The sequence below is a fragment of the Myotis daubentonii genome, chromosome 2 (genome assembly GCF_963259705.1).
Source record: "Myotis daubentonii chromosome 2, mMyoDau2.1, whole genome shotgun sequence".
Taxonomy (NCBI): Eukaryota; Metazoa; Chordata; class Mammalia; order Chiroptera; family Vespertilionidae; genus Myotis; species Myotis daubentonii.
Genome location: NC_081841.1, coordinates 100151215 through 100169276, shown reverse-complemented (window position 1 = coordinate 100169276; position 18062 = coordinate 100151215). Strand labels below are relative to the sequence as shown.

Here is an 18062-nt window from a genome sequence, read left to right as displayed (position 1 = left end):
TAGCAAATAAGCCATATGTTGGAAAAAACACTAGTAATTTTATTGACATTAGTAAATATTACATATCTATAGCTATAGTCTACATATTTAAATCCAAGAATTACTGCTTATAAACAATGTTTTGGGAATGATTAGCACATGATCTCACAGCGTTGCCTGTAGTACTTGGTTCTGTTGTTGCATGGCATGACTTTCTACAGCAGTTTTAACATGTGCCAGCTGAAGTTCCCATGTGCGCTAAACCACGCCCCAGCCGTGTGCATTTGTTTACTCTTGGTGACTGGTGAATGCACACATTTACTAAAACTAGTCAGTATAAACTTAAAATTACAGTAATACACATAGAAAACCTTTCTGTGAAATTAAACTTTTCATACCTACTTAATATTAATTATACAAATGTGTCTGTATAAGTAAAAACAGGTAAACTAATTTTTTCAATTTTTTTTAACACACATTTGGAAAACCTACTTTATTATATAACAGACTTTCTGTTTTAATAGATACTCCCTCACTTGAATTAGCCTGTTATATTGAGGTTTTCCTGTATTTGGCTAGACCAGTGGTCTTCCTATAAGAGACATTGGGTAATGTTAGGAGACAATTTTGATTGTTACAACTAACAGAAAGGGTTAGCTGGTGGAACCCCAGGATGCTACTAACTATCATATTGTACAGGACAGCCCTAAAACAAAGTTATCTGGCCCAATGTACTGATGTTGAGAAATCTGGAGTTAGACTGATTTTCATTTGTGCCACCTCTGACAAAAAGTTTTAGATATAAAAGTTTTTTTCTAAAACTAGTGGCTCGGTGCATGAAATTCATTCACATGAAAAGGGAATTAATTAGAGGAAATACTTTAATTTTGCTATTTGCCCTTTCTCTATAATAGAAGTTTCAGAGATGAAAGAAAATTAGTAAAACGTATATGGAAATATCCCTCCTGTCAGAGTCTGGGGCGCACCATGGGACCCAGAGTCAAGTGTCCGTCCACCTGTGCGCGCCTCGAAATAGCGTGAGACCCAGGACTGGCCAGCCCCACCCCCGTCAAGCCCCACATGGTGGGGGGCACAGCCTCCAGTCCCCCAGCCTGGTGCCAGGTGGGGGGGTGTAGCCTCAGGTCCCCTGGCTTGTCCTCAGGTCCCCTGGCACAAGGGCGTGAGGGCGTGATGACCATTTGCATATTAGCTCTTTATTATATAGGATGTTACAATAGAAACATTCAGTATTTTCCCCTCATATTTATCTAATAAATGTGAGTAATGTAGTAAAACAAGGAAATAAGGATTCTTAACACATTGTATGCGGGAAACGTATTTATACGTTTTACTTATACGTTTTACGTTGACTGGTAGTAGAGCGTGGGACGCGTATTAGTACGTTTTTTATAGACTAGCGGTAAAATGCAGGTAACGTATAAATACGTAAACTAAGGTTATCGTAATTTTACTGAACGTTGCCATTTGCGCAAAAAATTAGCAAAAATGGCCCGCGCCACCTGTTACTGCATGATAAAAACTACCCGCAAACAATGTGTTAAAAATTATATTCTAGAACAGGGGTGCGCAACCCCTGGCACACATGCCAAACATGGCACGCCAGTAACTTTTGCTGGCACATGAAACCCTTCTTATAATCTTCCATTTACAATTTTTTTCTTAATATCGACTTTTTTATTTTTCAGATAAATTCAGTGTAGGTGCATCTTAGATAAATAAATAATTTTACATAACAAGTTATCTTAAAGACCATAGACATGGATTGACGAGAGAGGGGAAGAGCAATTTCTATGCCTCTGTGTTAACTCTCCCTGCCTTCCTAGATCCGACCAGTGTTTTGGTTTCATCCACATACCCTTGTGAATCTTTGTTCTCAGTGATGAATTTTGTTAAGTCTCATAATAGGAGTAGCCTGACAGATGAAAGTAGTAGCTCGTGCATATCTCTGAAGGTCACGAAATATAAACCTGATGTAAAATCTCTGTCATCAGTGATGCAGCAGCAAAAGTCCCACTGATAATATCAAACAGAGTCATAAAGTTTTCTGTCAGACTACCAGTGTACATGTATATATTAAAAAATAAATGTATTTTTCATCATCATGTACTGTGTTTTTGTCACTAGAATGAATTTTATTATTCAAGATTCTTCACATACGTACACCTTAAGAGATATCAAGTAGGCGAAACATGTTCTCAAAAAATTAGGGTTGGCACGCAGAAGAATTTTGAGTCAGAGATTTTGCTGGTTTTGGCACACACTCACAAAAAGGTTGCCCACCCCTGTTCTAGAAGAAACTTTGTTTCATACTGCTTTATTTGATTGTAGTTGCATGTTAGGAAGAATGTTTTACATCTGAAGATTACATTTGTAGTTGAACATATTTTTTGCTTTGTGAAGCTAAAGCCCTGCCTTCTGTTTTGTTTGTTTTGAAATATGTTTTTTGTTGATTTTTACAGAGGAAGGAAAGGGAAAGAGAGAAACATCGATAAGAGAGAAACATCACATTGATCAGTTGCCTCCTGCACACCCCCTACTGGGGACCAAGTCTACAAACCAGACGTGTGCCCTGACTAGGAATCAAGCTAGCAACCTTTGGTGCATGGGACATGATCAATCCACTGAGCAACACTGACTGGGCTTGTTTTTATTTTCTTTCTTTCTTTCTTTCTTTCTTTCTTTCTTTCTTTCTTTCTTTCTTTCTTTCTTTCTTTCTTTCTTTCTTTCTTTCTTATTTTTTAAATTAAATCTTTATTGTTCAGATTATTACATTTGTTCCTCTTTTTCCCCCCCCATAACTCCCCTCCTCCCAGTTCCTGCCCCACCCTCTGCCCTCACTCCCCACCCACTGTCCTCATCCATAGGTGCACGATTTCTGTCCAGTCTCTTCCCGCATCTCCCACACCCCTTTCCCCCCCAAGAATAGTCAGTCCATTCCCTTTCTATGTCCCTGATTCTATTATAATCACCAGTTCATTCTGTTCATCAGATTATTTATTCACTTGATTCTTAGATTCACTTGTTGATAGATGCATATTTGTTGTTCATAATTTATATCTTTACCTTTTTTCTTCCTCTTCCTCTCCTTAAAGGATACCTTTCAGCATTTCATATAATACTGGTTTGGTAAGATCATCTGATAGGAGAACCAAGATGGCGGCATAGGTTAACGCCGGAGTTTGCTGCTTTGAACAACTACTTCAAAAGTGAAACCAAAAAACGGAAGGGACATCACCCAGAACCACAGGAACGCTGGCTGAGTGGAAGTCCTACAACTAGGAGGAAAGAGAAACGCACACGGACACTCAGAGGAGGCGCAGTGCTGAAGTCAAATTCTGAGGTGCGGAGTGCCGGAGCAGGCTGGCGGCGGAGGGCGCGGTTGTTGTTTTCAATCGGGAGGGAGTCGCAGACTCTGAGCACCAGATCCGGGCGAGTCTTTAGGGACCCAGACTCAAACGGGAGAAGCGGGACTGTCTGGTTTCGGTCAGAGCAAGTGCAGCTTTCTCTCCGAGCTTTGCAGCGGGTGCTGGGACTCAGAGAGGCAGAGCACCTTGGGACAGGACTGAGAGCCGCCATAACTGCTCTCTCCGGCCCACCCTGTTGATCCTGTGCAACCCGCCCCGCCCAAGCCCTGCACAGAGGCATTTGCCGGATAGCCTCAGGCAAAGGCTAGATTAGCACCTCCCTAGAGGACAGAAGTTCTCTCACTGCTGACACAGCTGATTCTCATAGCCACTTGGCCTGGAGGTCAAACCCTCCCTGGAATTAGCTACAACAATCAAGATTTAACTATAAGACTGCGAACAAAGACCACTAGGGGGTGCACCAAGGAAGCATAACAAAATGCGGAGACAAAGAAACAGGACAAAATTGTCAATGGAAGATATAGAGTTCAGAACCACACTTTTAAGGTCTCTCAAGAACTGTTTAGAAGCTGCCGATAAACTTAATGAGATCTACACGAAAACTAATAAGACCCTCGATCTTATATTGGGGAACCAACTAGAAATTAAGCATACACGGACTGAAATAACGAATATTATACAGACGCCCGACAGCAGACCAGAGGAGCGCAAGAATCAAGTCAATGATTTGAAATGCGAGGAAGCAAAAAACATCCAACCGGAAAAGCAAAATGAAAAAAGAATCCAAAAATGCGAGGATAGTGTAAGGAGCCTCTGGGACAGCTTCAAGCGTACCAACATCAGAATTATAGGGGTGCCAGAAGATGAGAGAGAGCAAGATATTGAAAACCTATTTGAAGAAATAATGACAGAAAACTTCCCCCACCTGGTGAAAGAAATGGACTTACAGGTCCAAGAAGCGCGGAGAACCCCAAACAAAAGGAATCCAAAGAGGACCACACCAAGACACATCATAATTAAAATGCCAAGAGCAAAAGATAAAGAGAGAATCTTAAAAACAGCAAGAGAAAGAAACTCAGTTACCTACAAGGGAATACCCATACGACTGTCAGCTGATTTCTCAACAGAAACTTTGCAGGCCAGAAGGGAGTGGCAAGAAATATTCAAAGTGATGAATACCAAGAACCTACAACCAAGATTACTTTATTCAGCAAAGCTATCATTCAGAACGGAAGGTCAGATAAAGAGCTTCACAGATAAGGAAAAGCTAAAGGAGTTCATCACCACCAAACCAGGGTTATATGAAATGCTGAAAGGTATCCTTTAAGAAGAGGAAGAAGAAGAAAAAGGTAAAGATACAAATTATGAACAACAAATATGCATCTATCAACAAGTGAATCTAAGAATCAAGTGAATAAATAATCTGATGAACAGAATGAACTGTTGATTATAATAGAATCAGGGACATAGAAAGGGAATGGACTGACTATTCTTGGGGGGGAAAGGGGTGTGGGAGATGTGGGAAGAGACTGGACAAAAATCGTGCACCTATGGATGAGGACAGTGGGTGGGGATTGAGGGTGGAGGGTGGGGCGGGAACTGGGAGGAGGGGAGTTATGGGGGGGGGGGAAAGAGGAACAAATGTAATAATCCGAACAATAAAGATTTAATTAAAAAATAAATTAATTAATAAAAAAAAAAGATCAAAAAAAAAAATACTGGTTTGGTGATGAACTCCTTTAGCTTTTCCTTATCTGTGAAGCTCTTTATCTGACCTTCAATTCTGAATGATAGCTTTGCTGGATAAAGTAATATTGGTTGTAGGTTCTTGGCATTCATCACTTTGAATATTTCCTGCCACTCCCTTCTGGCCTGCAAAGTTTCTGTTGAGAAATCAGCTGACAGTCGTATGGGTATTCCCTTGTAGGTAACTGAGTTTCTTTCTCTTGCTGCTTTTAAGATTCTCTCTTTGTCTTTTGCTCTTGGCATTTTAATTATGATGTGTCTTGGTGTGGTCCTCTTTGGATTCCTTTTGTTTGGGGTTCTCTGTGCTTCTTGGACCTGTAAGTCTATTTCTTTTACCAGGTGGGGGAAGTTTTCTGTCATTATTTCTTCAAATAGGTTTTCAATATCTTGCTCTCTCTTATCTTCTGGCACCCCTATAATTCTGATGTTGGTACGCTTGAAGCTGTCCCAGAGGCTCCTTACACTATCTTCGTATTTTTGGATTCTTTTTTCATTTTGCTTTTCCGGTTGGGTGTTTTTTGCTTCTTCACATTTCAATTCTTTGACTTGATTCTTGCACACTCCTCTGGTCTGCTGTTGGGAGTCTGTATAATATTCTTTATTTCAGTCAGTGTATGCTTAATTTCTACTTGGTTCTTTATCACAACATCGAGGGTCTCATTAGATTTCTTGAGGATCTCACTACATTTATCGGCAGTTTTTAGAAAATTATTGAAAGACCTTAAAAGTGTGGTTTTGAGCTCTATATCTTCCATTTCTGACATCTGCGTTCTGCTTCTTTGTCTCCGCATTTTTTATGCTTCCTTGGTGCAACCAAGTGGTCTGCGCATAGTGGTCTTTATGCGCAGTCTTGTTGTAGTTAAGCCTAGATTGTTGTAGGAAATACTGGCGGGGATTTGACCTCCAGGCCAACTGGCTGTGCGAATCAGCTGTGTCTGCAGTGAGAGAACTTCTGTCCTCTAGGGAGGTGCTAATCTAGCGTTTGCCTGAGGCTATCCGCCTCTGTGCAGGGCTTGGGCGGGGCAGGTCGCACGGGATCAACAGGGTGGGCCGGAGTGAGCAGTTATGGCTGCTCTCAGTCCCGTCCCCAGGGGCTCTGCCTCTCTGAGTCCCAGCAACCACTGCAAACCTTGGAGAGAAAGCTGCCTTTGAGTTCTGACCAAAGCCAGACAGTCCCGCTTCTCCCGTTTGAGTCTGGGTCCCTAAAGACTCGCCTGGATCTGGAGCTCAGAGTCTGCGACTCCCTCCTGATTGAAAACGCCAGCCGCACCCTCAGCCACCAGCCCGCTCTGCATGCACTTCGCACCTTAGTATTTGACTTCAGCACTGCGCCTCCTCCGAGTCTCGGTATGCGTTTCTCTTTCTTCCTAGTTGTAGGACTTCCACTCAGCCAGCGTTCCTGTGGTTCTGGATGATGTCCGTTCCGTCTTTTAGTTGTATTTTTGAAGTGGTTGTTCGAGGCAGCGAACTCCGGCGTTAACCTATGCCACCATCTTGGTTCTCTCTTGTTTGTTTTTAAAGTATGATCATATTAACTCATCTTTTCAAAGTTTATATCTTAACTCATGGCAAGTAAATGAGGAAATGTGAGAAAGTTTTCATTAGTTTAGAATTATTAAATACAGTGCCATTTTAAAGCAAGGGAAGGTTTGACATCACTAGGTCTCTTTAGCACCATTATGTTGTGGTGCTAACATATTGAATCTGGGATAGGGTAAATGGAAGTGCTGTTAATAAAATAATATTCTGTTTACTTTGAGAGCGTAAGGTTAGGAATATTTTCTTTGCCATGTTTGTTTTTAATTTGTTTGTTAGACATCCAAATTAAATCATGTAATACACTAGAGGCCCAGTGCACAAAATTCATGCACAGGGGAGGTGATGGTAATCCCTCAGTTCGGCCTGCACCCTCTTGTAATCTGGGACCGCTGGCTTCTAACTGCTGGCCTACTTTCCTGCCTGATCGCCCCTAACCATTTGCCTGCCTGCCTAATTGCCCCTAACCACTCACCTGCCTGCCTGATCGCCCCTAACTGCTTGCCTGCCTGCCTGATCACCCCTAACTGCTCGCCTGCCTGCCTGATCACCTCTAACTGCTCGCCTGCCTGCCTGATCACCCCTAACCGCTTGTCTGCCTGCCTGATCGCCCCTAACCGCTTGCCTGCCTGCCTGATAACCCCTAACTGCTCGCTTGCCTGCCTGATCACCCCTAACTGCTTGCCTGCCTGCCTGATCACCCCTAACTGCTCGTTTGTCTGCCTGATCACCCCTAACTGCCTCTGCCTTGGCCCCTGCCCCCGCAGCTTCATCCAGAAGGATGTATGGAATGACGTCCGGAAGGTTGCTTGGCTCTCCGGTGTAATTAGCATATTGCACTTTTATTATTATAGATGACCCAGGGACAACATGAGAGTGTCCCAGGCAAAAGGAGCAGTGAGAGTTAAAGCATAGCTCCATGACTGCATGGGATTAAACATGCATGAGTGTTGGGGGCTAGGGACTTGGGTGCAGAAGAATATAGGGGAATTGGGGGCCTGAGGAAGAGAAAACTAGAATTTGGGTAGTGAGAACCATTAGAGGGCTTTAAAAAAAATGGTTTGGTGCCTTAAAGGAAGAGGGGAGTGGGAATGGAGATTAGGAGACCAGTGTAAGAACTATTGTGATAATTTGAGTTATTCATGGATAGATGTGGGGTACATGAGAGGAGTCCTCTTCTAGGATGATTTCCAGGCTAGGAACTCCATTGTTAGGATGGATGGTGCTGTTCTCCTACCCTTCACGGAGATAAGCAGAGGAATAAGTTTATTGAGAAAGATTTTAGTGTTACTTTTTGGTGTGTAGAAAAATGGCAGGAGGCTCATAGTAAAATCTGAGGTTACAGCCTGAAAGCCATGTACCTGAGGTCACACAGGTAAGAAAGGGGTGATGTTAGGAAGGGGTGATGTTAGGACTTTAGTCCATCATTCTGACTCCAGAAACTGCATTTTCATTCATCCCATTATATAGCCTTCTGAGAGATTTAACATCAAATTAGTGGCATCAAAAAAAGTGGCAATTTGGACACTGTGAAAAGAATATACTTGGTGATTATATATTAAATTATGAAGTATATTAAATACTAAGAAGATATGTTGTTTAGGTTAGTTAGGTTGAAAAAAATTAGAGTGTTATTATTTCAGACAGAAAACAGATTCAGTCCATTCAGGAGGTTAGATATTAACATTTGAACCTAAATACAAACTTTTCAGTGGTCTCTTTATCACTTTTTAAAAAATACGGATTTTTTAAATTGATTTTGGAGAGAGGGAGAGAGAGAGAGAAACATTGATGGATTGCCTCCCACTGGGGACTGAACCCGCAACCTGGGCATGTGCCTTGACAGGGAATTGGACCAACAACCTTTTGGTGCATGGGACAATGCTCAACCAACTGAGCTACACCAGCCAGGGCTCTTTACCATTTTTTAACTATTATGTAATTAATGTACAACTAAGTGAAAAGGTTTAAAACATAACTCGAGTCTACTACCCACAGTTAACCACTGTTAACATTTTTATTTACATTTCCTAGTCCTTTGTCTTGGAAAAAATCATTATACATACAAAAATGTAAATGCAACAGTGCTTTATAACATACATTTTTCACTTGAAATGTAATAAATACAATGGAAATAATTTAAATTATAAGACTCCTGTGTTTCTTTTTATGGATCATCTTCACTCTGTTAAACCAACCTCTAATCTAGGTTCTTGCTATCTTTTGTCTATAACAGTGGTTCTCAGCCTGTGGGTTGCAGCCCCTTGGGGGTCGAACGACCCTTTCACAGGGGTAGCCTAAGACCATCAGAAAACACATATATATTACATATTGTTTTTGTGATTAATCACTATGCTTTAATTATGTTCAATTTGTAACAATGAAAATACATCCTGCATATCAGATATTTACATTACGATTCATAACAGTAGCAAAATTACAGTTATGAAGTAACAACGAAAATAATTTTATGGTTGGAGGTCACCACAACATGAGGAACTGTATTAAAGGGTTGCAGCATTAGGAAGGTTGAGAACCACTGGTCTATAATCTTAAAACATTTTGTTTTGTTTGCAATGTGTAAATGTGGTTTTTAAGATAATAGGATTTAATCCATTCGAAACAAAAATATTTGAAAGTAATAAAGTAGATTTTACTTTTTCTCATTAAGGTTTTTGTTTTTCATTAAGGTTTTAATAGAAAAGGATTGGATCTCCTTTGGACATAAATTTTCAGAGAGGTGAGTCACTGTTTTATATTTACATAATTTTCAAAATTAGAAAAAATAGTTTAGAGTGCCAAAATGTTTCTGTTTTTATTCAACTTGTATGTCCAGTGGGAGGTGAGAGTGTGATTTTTTTTTTTTGTATAAAGACTAATTTTTTTTGGTTATTTATTTCAATTCTCATATCTCTGTTAATTTTCAGGCAATTTATTAACCTTCCTGCTTGTCTGGATTGTAGTAGATAGAAGGCAATAGATCCTTTAAAATTGTGGTTGAAAAACTTAGGTATAAATTGTTTCAATAAAAACATTGCAGTTTTTTCTGCAATGGCACAATGTTTTAGGAGTTTTTCTTCTGTGTATTTAAATTTAACAACACCTGAACAATTGATTTCTTTCAGAGGCATTTTTAAAAGCTTGTACTTCTCTGGGGGGGGTTAGGTGTGGCCATTTGGATGGAGACCCAAAGGAAGTTTCACCAGTGTTTACTCAGTTCTTGGAATGTGTGTGGCATTTGACTGAACAGTTTCCACAAGACTTTGAATTCAATGAAGCGTTTCTTCTTCAGATTCATGAACATATTCATTCATGCCAATTTGGAAACTTCCTTGGAAATTGTCAGAAGGAAAGAGAAGAACTCAAGTAAGACTGTTTGATTAAATGGGCTCCCTTTTTTCTTCTTAGCTGAGGACTAACATAAATTATAGTTGAATAAAATACATTATGAAATAGAACTGAATTTTTTGTAAAGATTTTATTGTCTATACTTCTGAAGCCAAGTATGCTCTGAATATCTCTCACATCCTCTGGTTAATAGTAGAAATACATTTTTAAAATGTGTTTTAAAGTGTAGCATATATACAGAAAAGTACATGTATTGTAGGTGTGAAGCTCAATAAATGTTAAAGTTCTCCACCTGTGTAACCAGCACTCAGAATAAGAAATATTTCCAACACCCTCGAAACACCCCTTATGCTCCTTTCCAATCTGAACACACACACACACACACACGCACACACGCACACACACATATATTTTAAAATCTTTACATTTCATTTCCCAGAAAGTATTGGTCACAATGTTTTAAAGTGTGGTAAAAGATTGTACAACTGTTGGGTAATTTAAGGTAACATGAAGCCTTATAGCTCTCCTCACATTTCTAAATAGACAGTTCTTTGGGGAAATAAGTGTTCCTATGTTGGCTTCCAGTGTCTCTATCCTGATTGGGTCTTACACCTGTTCTTCCCTAACTGGTCTTTGGGATTAGAGGCTTCTGGCTAAAAGTGTGTGTGTGTATTAGGTTGGGTTTCTAAGATTAGATTTTTTTATAGTAGTCAGTCAAGAGCATTTATAGATTTTTTAAGATCTGAGTGACATATTAGAGAGGCTAAATCTGGTGATAGTTTGAAGACAACCACATACTATAACTCCCAACAGAATTGAAGGCAGAATTGAGAGCAAGTGGAACATTCTAAAGATGTGTAAAGGGAATAATAAGTGAAATAGAGTATGACAGAGATGAACAAATCAGAGACCATTAGGACTTCACCTCTGTGCTATAGTATCTTACAGTGGTTTTTTCATAATTAGGAGAGGTGACTTGAAGCACAGAGCTATTTTAGGAAAAACTATTGTCAATTATGAATATGGATGAACAAATCCTTATAAATAGGAAGGTGGTAATAAAAGTACATATTTTTAGTATTTCTTTAAGAACATATCTATTAGTTATCTTAGGGGTTATGGAAAAATGAGCAGATTCTCCACTGTTTCCTCTGTATCACTGGTTTATGTTTCTTTGGTAAATATACTATCGAAAATAATCTATGCTTTTTTCCACCTACTTCACCTACTTACTCTTAGATTTGCAGTATAATTGGCATTTTAAAATTCTTGGATACTGTCCTGATTTTCCCTAATTTCCTTGTTTTGTACCCACTCACACTTAAATTTGTCCCTGCCCTGTAATACATGCCATTACAGCCCAGATATGGGGCTAGGAGAATGAGGCTCAACTGAAATACATTAGCATCTTATTCTATACTAGAGGCCCAGTGCCAAAATTCGTGCACAGGTAGGGTCCCTAGGCCTGGCTGGTGATCAGGGCCGATCAGGGCCTTCCTTCCCCCGGCTGACAGCTGCTGGCCAGGGTCTTCCTTCGTTCCGCGCTGTCCCCTGGTGGTCAGTGCACATCATAGCAAGCAGTGGCGCTCGGTTGGTTGAACTCCCGAGGGGATAATTTGCATATTAGCCTTTTATTATATAGTATACAGTTGACCCTTGAACAGTTTGGTGGTTTGGGCGTCTGACCCCTGTGCAGTTGAAAATCTGCATGTAATTTTTTAAGTTGATCTTCTGCATCCATGGATTTGAAAGTACTGTTTTTTTTCATGATCAGTTGAATCTGTGGATGTGAAACCCAGGGATATGCAGGGCCAATTCTTTCTTTATTGAAAAAAAATCCATGTATAAGTGAATCTGTGCAATTCAAACCTGTGTCGTTGAAGGATCAGCTGTATGTGTGTGATGATTTGAAGTAGGTGTAACATAGATCAGACGAAGATTATGAAATTGTGTGAATTAAGAGAGGAATCTCTTAAAGTATGTGGTTTGAGAGAAAACAATATACCTGTGTTGTGTTTGATAAACATGGTTTTATTTAATGACTATAAGTAGAAAAGGAGAGGAGAATACAGAATTCAGAGACAAGATAACGTTAGACTATGAATAGAAGGAAAAACTAAAACTTAAATCTACTTGTGAAAAAAATTGCCTGCTTTATAAAACTGAGTATTGGCATCTGTGAGAAAGGTCTTTACGTTTCTCCCATTATATAAGGTTAAAAGAGAAGACTTACTCCCTGTGGCCATTTCTTCTGGATGACCAAAAGAAGTACTTAAATCCACTGTACAGTTCCAATTCTCAGAAATTTGCTGTTTTGGAGCCAAATACAGCATCTTTCAATTTTAAGTAAGTTGGCATCTTTAAATATTTATGTTCTTGTTTTTTTAAATACATTTATTTATTGAAATTTTTTCTTTTTTGGTCATAAAGGTTTTGGAGAAACATGTACCACCAATTTGATCGAACATTGCATCCCAGGGAGTCAGTGTATAACATAATTATGAATATGAATGAGCAAAATAAACAATTAGAGAAAGACATTCAAGACTTAGAATCTGTAAGTATTCTGAATTATCTAATGTAATATATTTGGAGTATTAGTATTATTGTGTTCTTAAATTAGTGTAGATTAGTACGTATAGAAACCTTGCAAGTACACATGGTTGCTTCAAAGTTAGATCTCTATTTCGAATAGGTTAGTTTGAATCACTTTTCCTGAATTTTAAGATATATTGAAATATCCGAAGTATATAGAGAAGTAGAAATATAAAATAATAAATATCAGGGTATGCACTACCTAACTTTGTGAGATTATAACATTTGTCATATTTGTTTCAGATCTTTCATGCTTTTGTTTTAAGAAATGAAACATGATATATTTGAAGACCCTTATACTCCTTTTCATGCTCCCCCCATGTACTTTCACTTAACTTGGTGTTAATTATTCCTGTGCACATTTGTATACTTCTATGTATGTTTATATCCACAACTTATAATACTGTTTTGGTGATTTTAAATACTATTTTTATCATATATTAAAAAATAAAAAAGAATATAGGTTTTGTATGCAGTGTAAAGGGCAACAAACAACATGAAGGCCCCTGTACCTTTCCCTCAGCTAAGAAGTTGCATGTTTGAAAAATATATAGAGATAGACATACTGTCGTGCTTCATTTTGCTCAACATTGTTTTGAAATTTATTCATGTTGATATGTGTAGTTTTAATGCATTTCTTTTGTTAATGATTACTGTATAATATTCTCTTGTATGAGTAGCTCAGTCTATCCTTTCAGCTGCTGAACATTTAAATTGTTTTTAGTTTTGGATTTCCATAACAATTAAAGTTGAATGATTTTCATATGTTGGCTGGCCATTTGGTTTTCCCTTTTCTGTGAATGACCTATCTTTTGGCCTATCTGCCCTTTTCTTATTGATTTGTAAGAGTTTTTTATATATCAGACACTGATTCTTTTTTTAGTTATATATATCACAAATGGCTTGTCCTTTCCATTTTATTTACAGTATATTTTGTATAGATGCTTTGAATTTTAATGTAGTCAAGTTTATCAATCTTTATGTTTTATGCTTTTTTTTTTGTACCTTGTTTAAGAAATTTCACCCTAGCTTGTTTGGCTAAGTGGATAGAGCATTGGCCTGTGGACTGAAGAGTCCCAGGTTCAATTCCGGTCAAGGGCACATGCCCAGGTTGCAGGCTCAATCCCCAGTATGAGGCGTGCAGGAGGCAGCTGATCAATGATTCTCTCTCATCATTGATATTTCTATCTCCCTTTCTCTCTGAAATCAATAAAAATATATTAAAAATAAAAAGTGTGCCGAAACCGGTTTGGCTCAGTGGATAGAGCGTCGGCCTGCGGACTGAAGGGTCCCGGGTTCGATTCCGGTTAAGGGCATGTGCCTGGGTTGCGGGCACTTCCCCAGTGGGGGATGTGCAGGAGGCAGCTGATCGATGTTTCTCTCTCATCGATGTATCTAACTCTCTCTCTCCCTTCCTCTCTGTAAAAAATCAATAAAATATATTTTAAAAAAATAAAAATAAAAAAAAATGTGAAAAACATTAAAAAAGAAATTTCTCTCCATCCTGACTTTTCTATTATCTTTTCTTTGCCATCTTACCTAATAATAGACAAATATGTAAATTGACCATCCCTCTGCTATGCTCACCAGCCAATCTGGAGAGTATACAAATTAACCCAGCAAAGGTGGCGGTTAATTTGCATACATAGGTGTGAAGTGGCGGAGCAAAGGCTGAAGGCTCCGGCTGGAGCAGCGAAGGCCTGGGTCCTGGGTGCCAGAGGAAAACCAGTGTCGGCAGCTAGGGGAAGGGAAGGCCTATTGCACGAATCTCTTAGTGCAACGGGCCTCTAGTCATATATAATAAAAAAGAATTAGTAAGTATATATTTTAAAAATCCTAGAAAGTTGTTTTAACTTGGTCTTGTCTGTCTCTCAGACAGGGGTGTTCCTTAGTCATCCAAGTAATGACTGCTTGAGTAAACTGGAGGAGGATGTGTTAAAAGAGGCAGGCACAAGATATAGGTAATTCAGAAAGATTAGTTTGCAGATTAGTCCAGTGATTTGGAGAGTGCCATACTCTGCCAAAGATTACTTTAAAAATCTTCTGTTCAGTTTTTTTAAAAAATTCTGTGTTTTTAAAGCCTGTTGTGCTCATCTCACAAAGTATTGTAGAAAAACCATGTAGGTTTTATGCAATAAAATCTTTAGCTAAATAAGTGTGTATTTGTTGTATTATTTAGTTGTGATCTCAGGGTGAATGTCTCATATACGTTTCTCATATACAGTTGTTTAAACATGTACTATGTGCAATTAGTAATTTTTTTCAAATTTGTATTTGTTCTAGAAAATTAATAAACGCAAAAATGAGCAAATAGATGGAGTTCTCACCAAGGAATTGTTACATCCAGTTCATCCTGAGTCACCTATCATCAAAACCTCCCTTTGTTTTAAGGAGCAGACTCTGTTACCTGTGAATGATACTCTTCGAACTATAGAGGGCAGCAACCCAGCGGATAATCGTTACAGTGAATACGCTGAGGAGTTTTCCAAATCCGAACCTGCTGTGGTCAGCTTAGAGTATGGTGTGGCAAGAATGACTTGTTAGACTCCTAGAGTATTTTCTGGACTGACTGTAATGCAAGAAATGGATCGTTGTAAGGATGATCTGTGTGCATAATGAAAAGGAATTTGTCTAATAAAGATCTTAGAGTTTAATAGTAGGTTAATCATTTAAGGAAGGAAAATAACTGCTCTTGTGAGAGGAGTTAGTGTAACTGCATTTCTAGTAAGGAATGACTTTCAGTTCTTTAAGAAACAAGTGATATTGACATTTATTCAAAACAATCTGCATTGTATACTAGCAAATTGACATTTCTGTATGATTTATATGATAATTAGAGTCAAACGTAAGTAGCTTTACTTAACTATAATTTAATTACCAGTAAATAGAACTTGACAAGGCAGTCCCTTAATAAATGACATGGCATGTTCTTTCCATTATGCAACCATGTAACTGAATTTTTACATATTTTACCTATAGTGATGTTTAATGTTGTGCCATGAAAAATATTTCTAAGAAAGCCTTAAAATCTCAGTTTATTCTTTACTCTTAGGTTTTATAGCCGAGAGCAGAATTTTGTGTTTGGTTTTCTTTTTGCCAGCCTTGTTTTATCTGTGAAGTCTGTACTCATTACTGCAGGCCTTGCATGCTACACTACTCCTATATAGAAAGTTGCACAGGCACACTGTTAAGTTCATGTGTAGCTTATCCCACTTCCATAGTCAAAATGAAACCACAGTTTTTATTCCATTTACAATTTGCTTAGTACTACCTTTGATGACTTATTATTTACAACATAGGTTATTGATTTTTTAAAATATGTTTTAAGCACATTTGACTATCTTTCATTATATGGGTTACTGTATTCTATTGATTCTTATTTTGTGGTTGGCTTTATTCTTTTGATAACTGTAATTTTAAAAATACAAAGTTCTAAAGCTGTTTTTAGAGCAATGAATAATACGTACGTATTTTAAAATTGTTTTTATCTCTAAATGAGTTATTGCTCTTCTTAGAATATTTTACTTTCAGTTTATCTAAACATTTTGGGATAAAAATCAAAAGGGGAATACAGATAGTTATATTTTGCTTGGTTATATGAATCTTAAAGCAGTCATTTCTATATGGAATACTATTTTCTGTTAATATATAAGTAAAAAGAGGAAAATGAAAGGTAGCCTAATACAAAGTTAATATTTAACAAAAAGAACTTAACTGCTGGGAAGAGTTTCATTTTGCCATGTTTTGAAAAAAAAGCACTGGTAGTTGATGGTTAGGCAACCCACATTCACACAGGGCCTGGATGCCTGAGGTAGGACTGCTGGAGCCAGCTGGCTTCATAATAGAAAATGTAAGTAACATGGTGGCACGAGCTATAATTCAAGGGTATAAAGAACTCTGCAAAGGGCCCTTCATGCTTCTCTTTATTATACCTATATCTATTATTAGTTTTGAGCATAAATATCTTTTTCAAGTGGAACAAAAGCTTTATTGTATGAGAACTTATCAAATCCCATTTATTTTTCCAATGCTTTTCTGTAACAAACTATGTAATTAAAATACCCCTTTATAAGCAGTAACAGAAATACACTGTATATAAAATATAATTTGTGATATTTAAGCACTGGGACAGGAAACTTAATCTTTGTGACCACAAAGGGAAAGCTTTCGTGCCTTGTTATTTGGTTCCAATACTGATTGTGGTTTTAGACTCTTCCATAGAAGACATTCTATAGTCAGCTCTTTGGTTTATTATCTTACAGTCTTCAACTTGAGGCAGATATATGTATGTTTATGTGTTCTCACATGGACTGAAAAATCAGTTAACATTCTATATAGGGTATATATTGGCAAAAGGCAGATTGTGTATGTCTTATAAAGTTGGATTTATGTTCAATGTGTTTGGGAATGTATAGCATGTAAATTATTTCATATATTATTTAAAGGTAATTAAATGTTCAGGTTTTACTTTAAATGTTTTGCTTTGGGGGAAAAAAAACATGGGATCAAGTTGTAGTTGTTTGTTTTCCCTCTCCTTGGCAAATGGACCTGCATCTTACGCTAATCATAACAGTATCAGGTTTGAGCACTTCATTTTCCAAAAGACAGATGTTGACAGTGGGCTAAAAGTTCCAGGAGATATAGCTGGTAACATCATTAAATTTTCCTTTTGTGGTCTTGTCACTTCCTGTTGTTATAATCAGGATTTTATCTTGCCCTTACCAACTTGTTAATGGAAGGCAGTGTCCAATGAGTATGCACATTCAAGGTGAAGCGTCTCTTCAAAGGCAGATCTGGATGTAAACATGAGGAAGAAAATGATTGGCAGAGAAGAATATTCATTTTATTTGTGGGTGTTTTGAACAGGGTTAGCTAGGCTAGAAATAGCTCAGGGAGTCTTGACTAAATCAAGATGAAAGGAACTTTCCTGCCTATCCTCCAAATTCTCTATTTGGTGGGATAGCAGGACAGTGCAGTAGTATTGGGATACTAAAAAAAAAATCTTCGGTTTTACAGCACATATGTAGAGTCGTTTTCGGTTACCAGCAAAATTGAGAGGAAAGTCCAGGTATTTCCCATATACCCCTGACCCCACACATTCATAGCTTTCTCCATTATCAGCATCCCCCACCAGAGTGGTACATTGGCTACAATTGATAAGCCTACATTGATGCATCATAATCACCCAAAGTCCATAGTTCAGAGTTTTCTTTTAGCATATATTCTGTGGGTTTGGACAAAATGTATAATGACTTTTAATAGTACCATACAGAGTATTTTCACTTCCCTAAAAAACCTTTATGCTCTGCCTATTCATTCCTCCTCTTCTTCCCCTCAACTCCTAGGAACCACTAACCTTTTTACTGTCTCCATAATTTTAGCAGAATGCAATATAGCTGGAATCATTTAGTATGTAGTCTTTTAGATTGGCTTCTCTCACTTAGTAATATGCATTTAAGGTTCCTTCATGTT

The 18062-nt window shown here is 38.1% G+C and overlaps 1 protein-coding gene across 5 annotated transcripts in view; it reads left to right on the top strand.

Moving 5' to 3' along the window:
- The window catches only part of MTMR6 (myotubularin related protein 6), a 52204-nt gene extending 34756 nt beyond the window's left edge, over nt 1–17448 (top strand). For 4 of the 5 annotated variants that reach the window (XM_059684010.1, XM_059684007.1, XM_059684006.1 and 1 more), the window contains 5 exons: nt 9338–9387; nt 9813–10013; nt 12210–12341; nt 12426–12552; nt 14874–17448. In XM_059684010.1, the coding sequence (XP_059539993.1) occupies nt 9338–9387; nt 9813–10013; nt 12210–12341; nt 12426–12552; nt 14874–15134 (771 nt within the window). In that variant the 3' untranslated portion in view covers nt 15135–17448. Of the gene's footprint in view, nt 1–9337; nt 9388–9812; nt 10014–12209; nt 12342–12425; nt 12553–12833; nt 13828–14873 lie in introns of those variants that run through there. The other variant, XM_059684008.1, reaches the window with a different exon arrangement.
- Nucleotides 17449–18062: the final 614 nt, after the last annotated feature.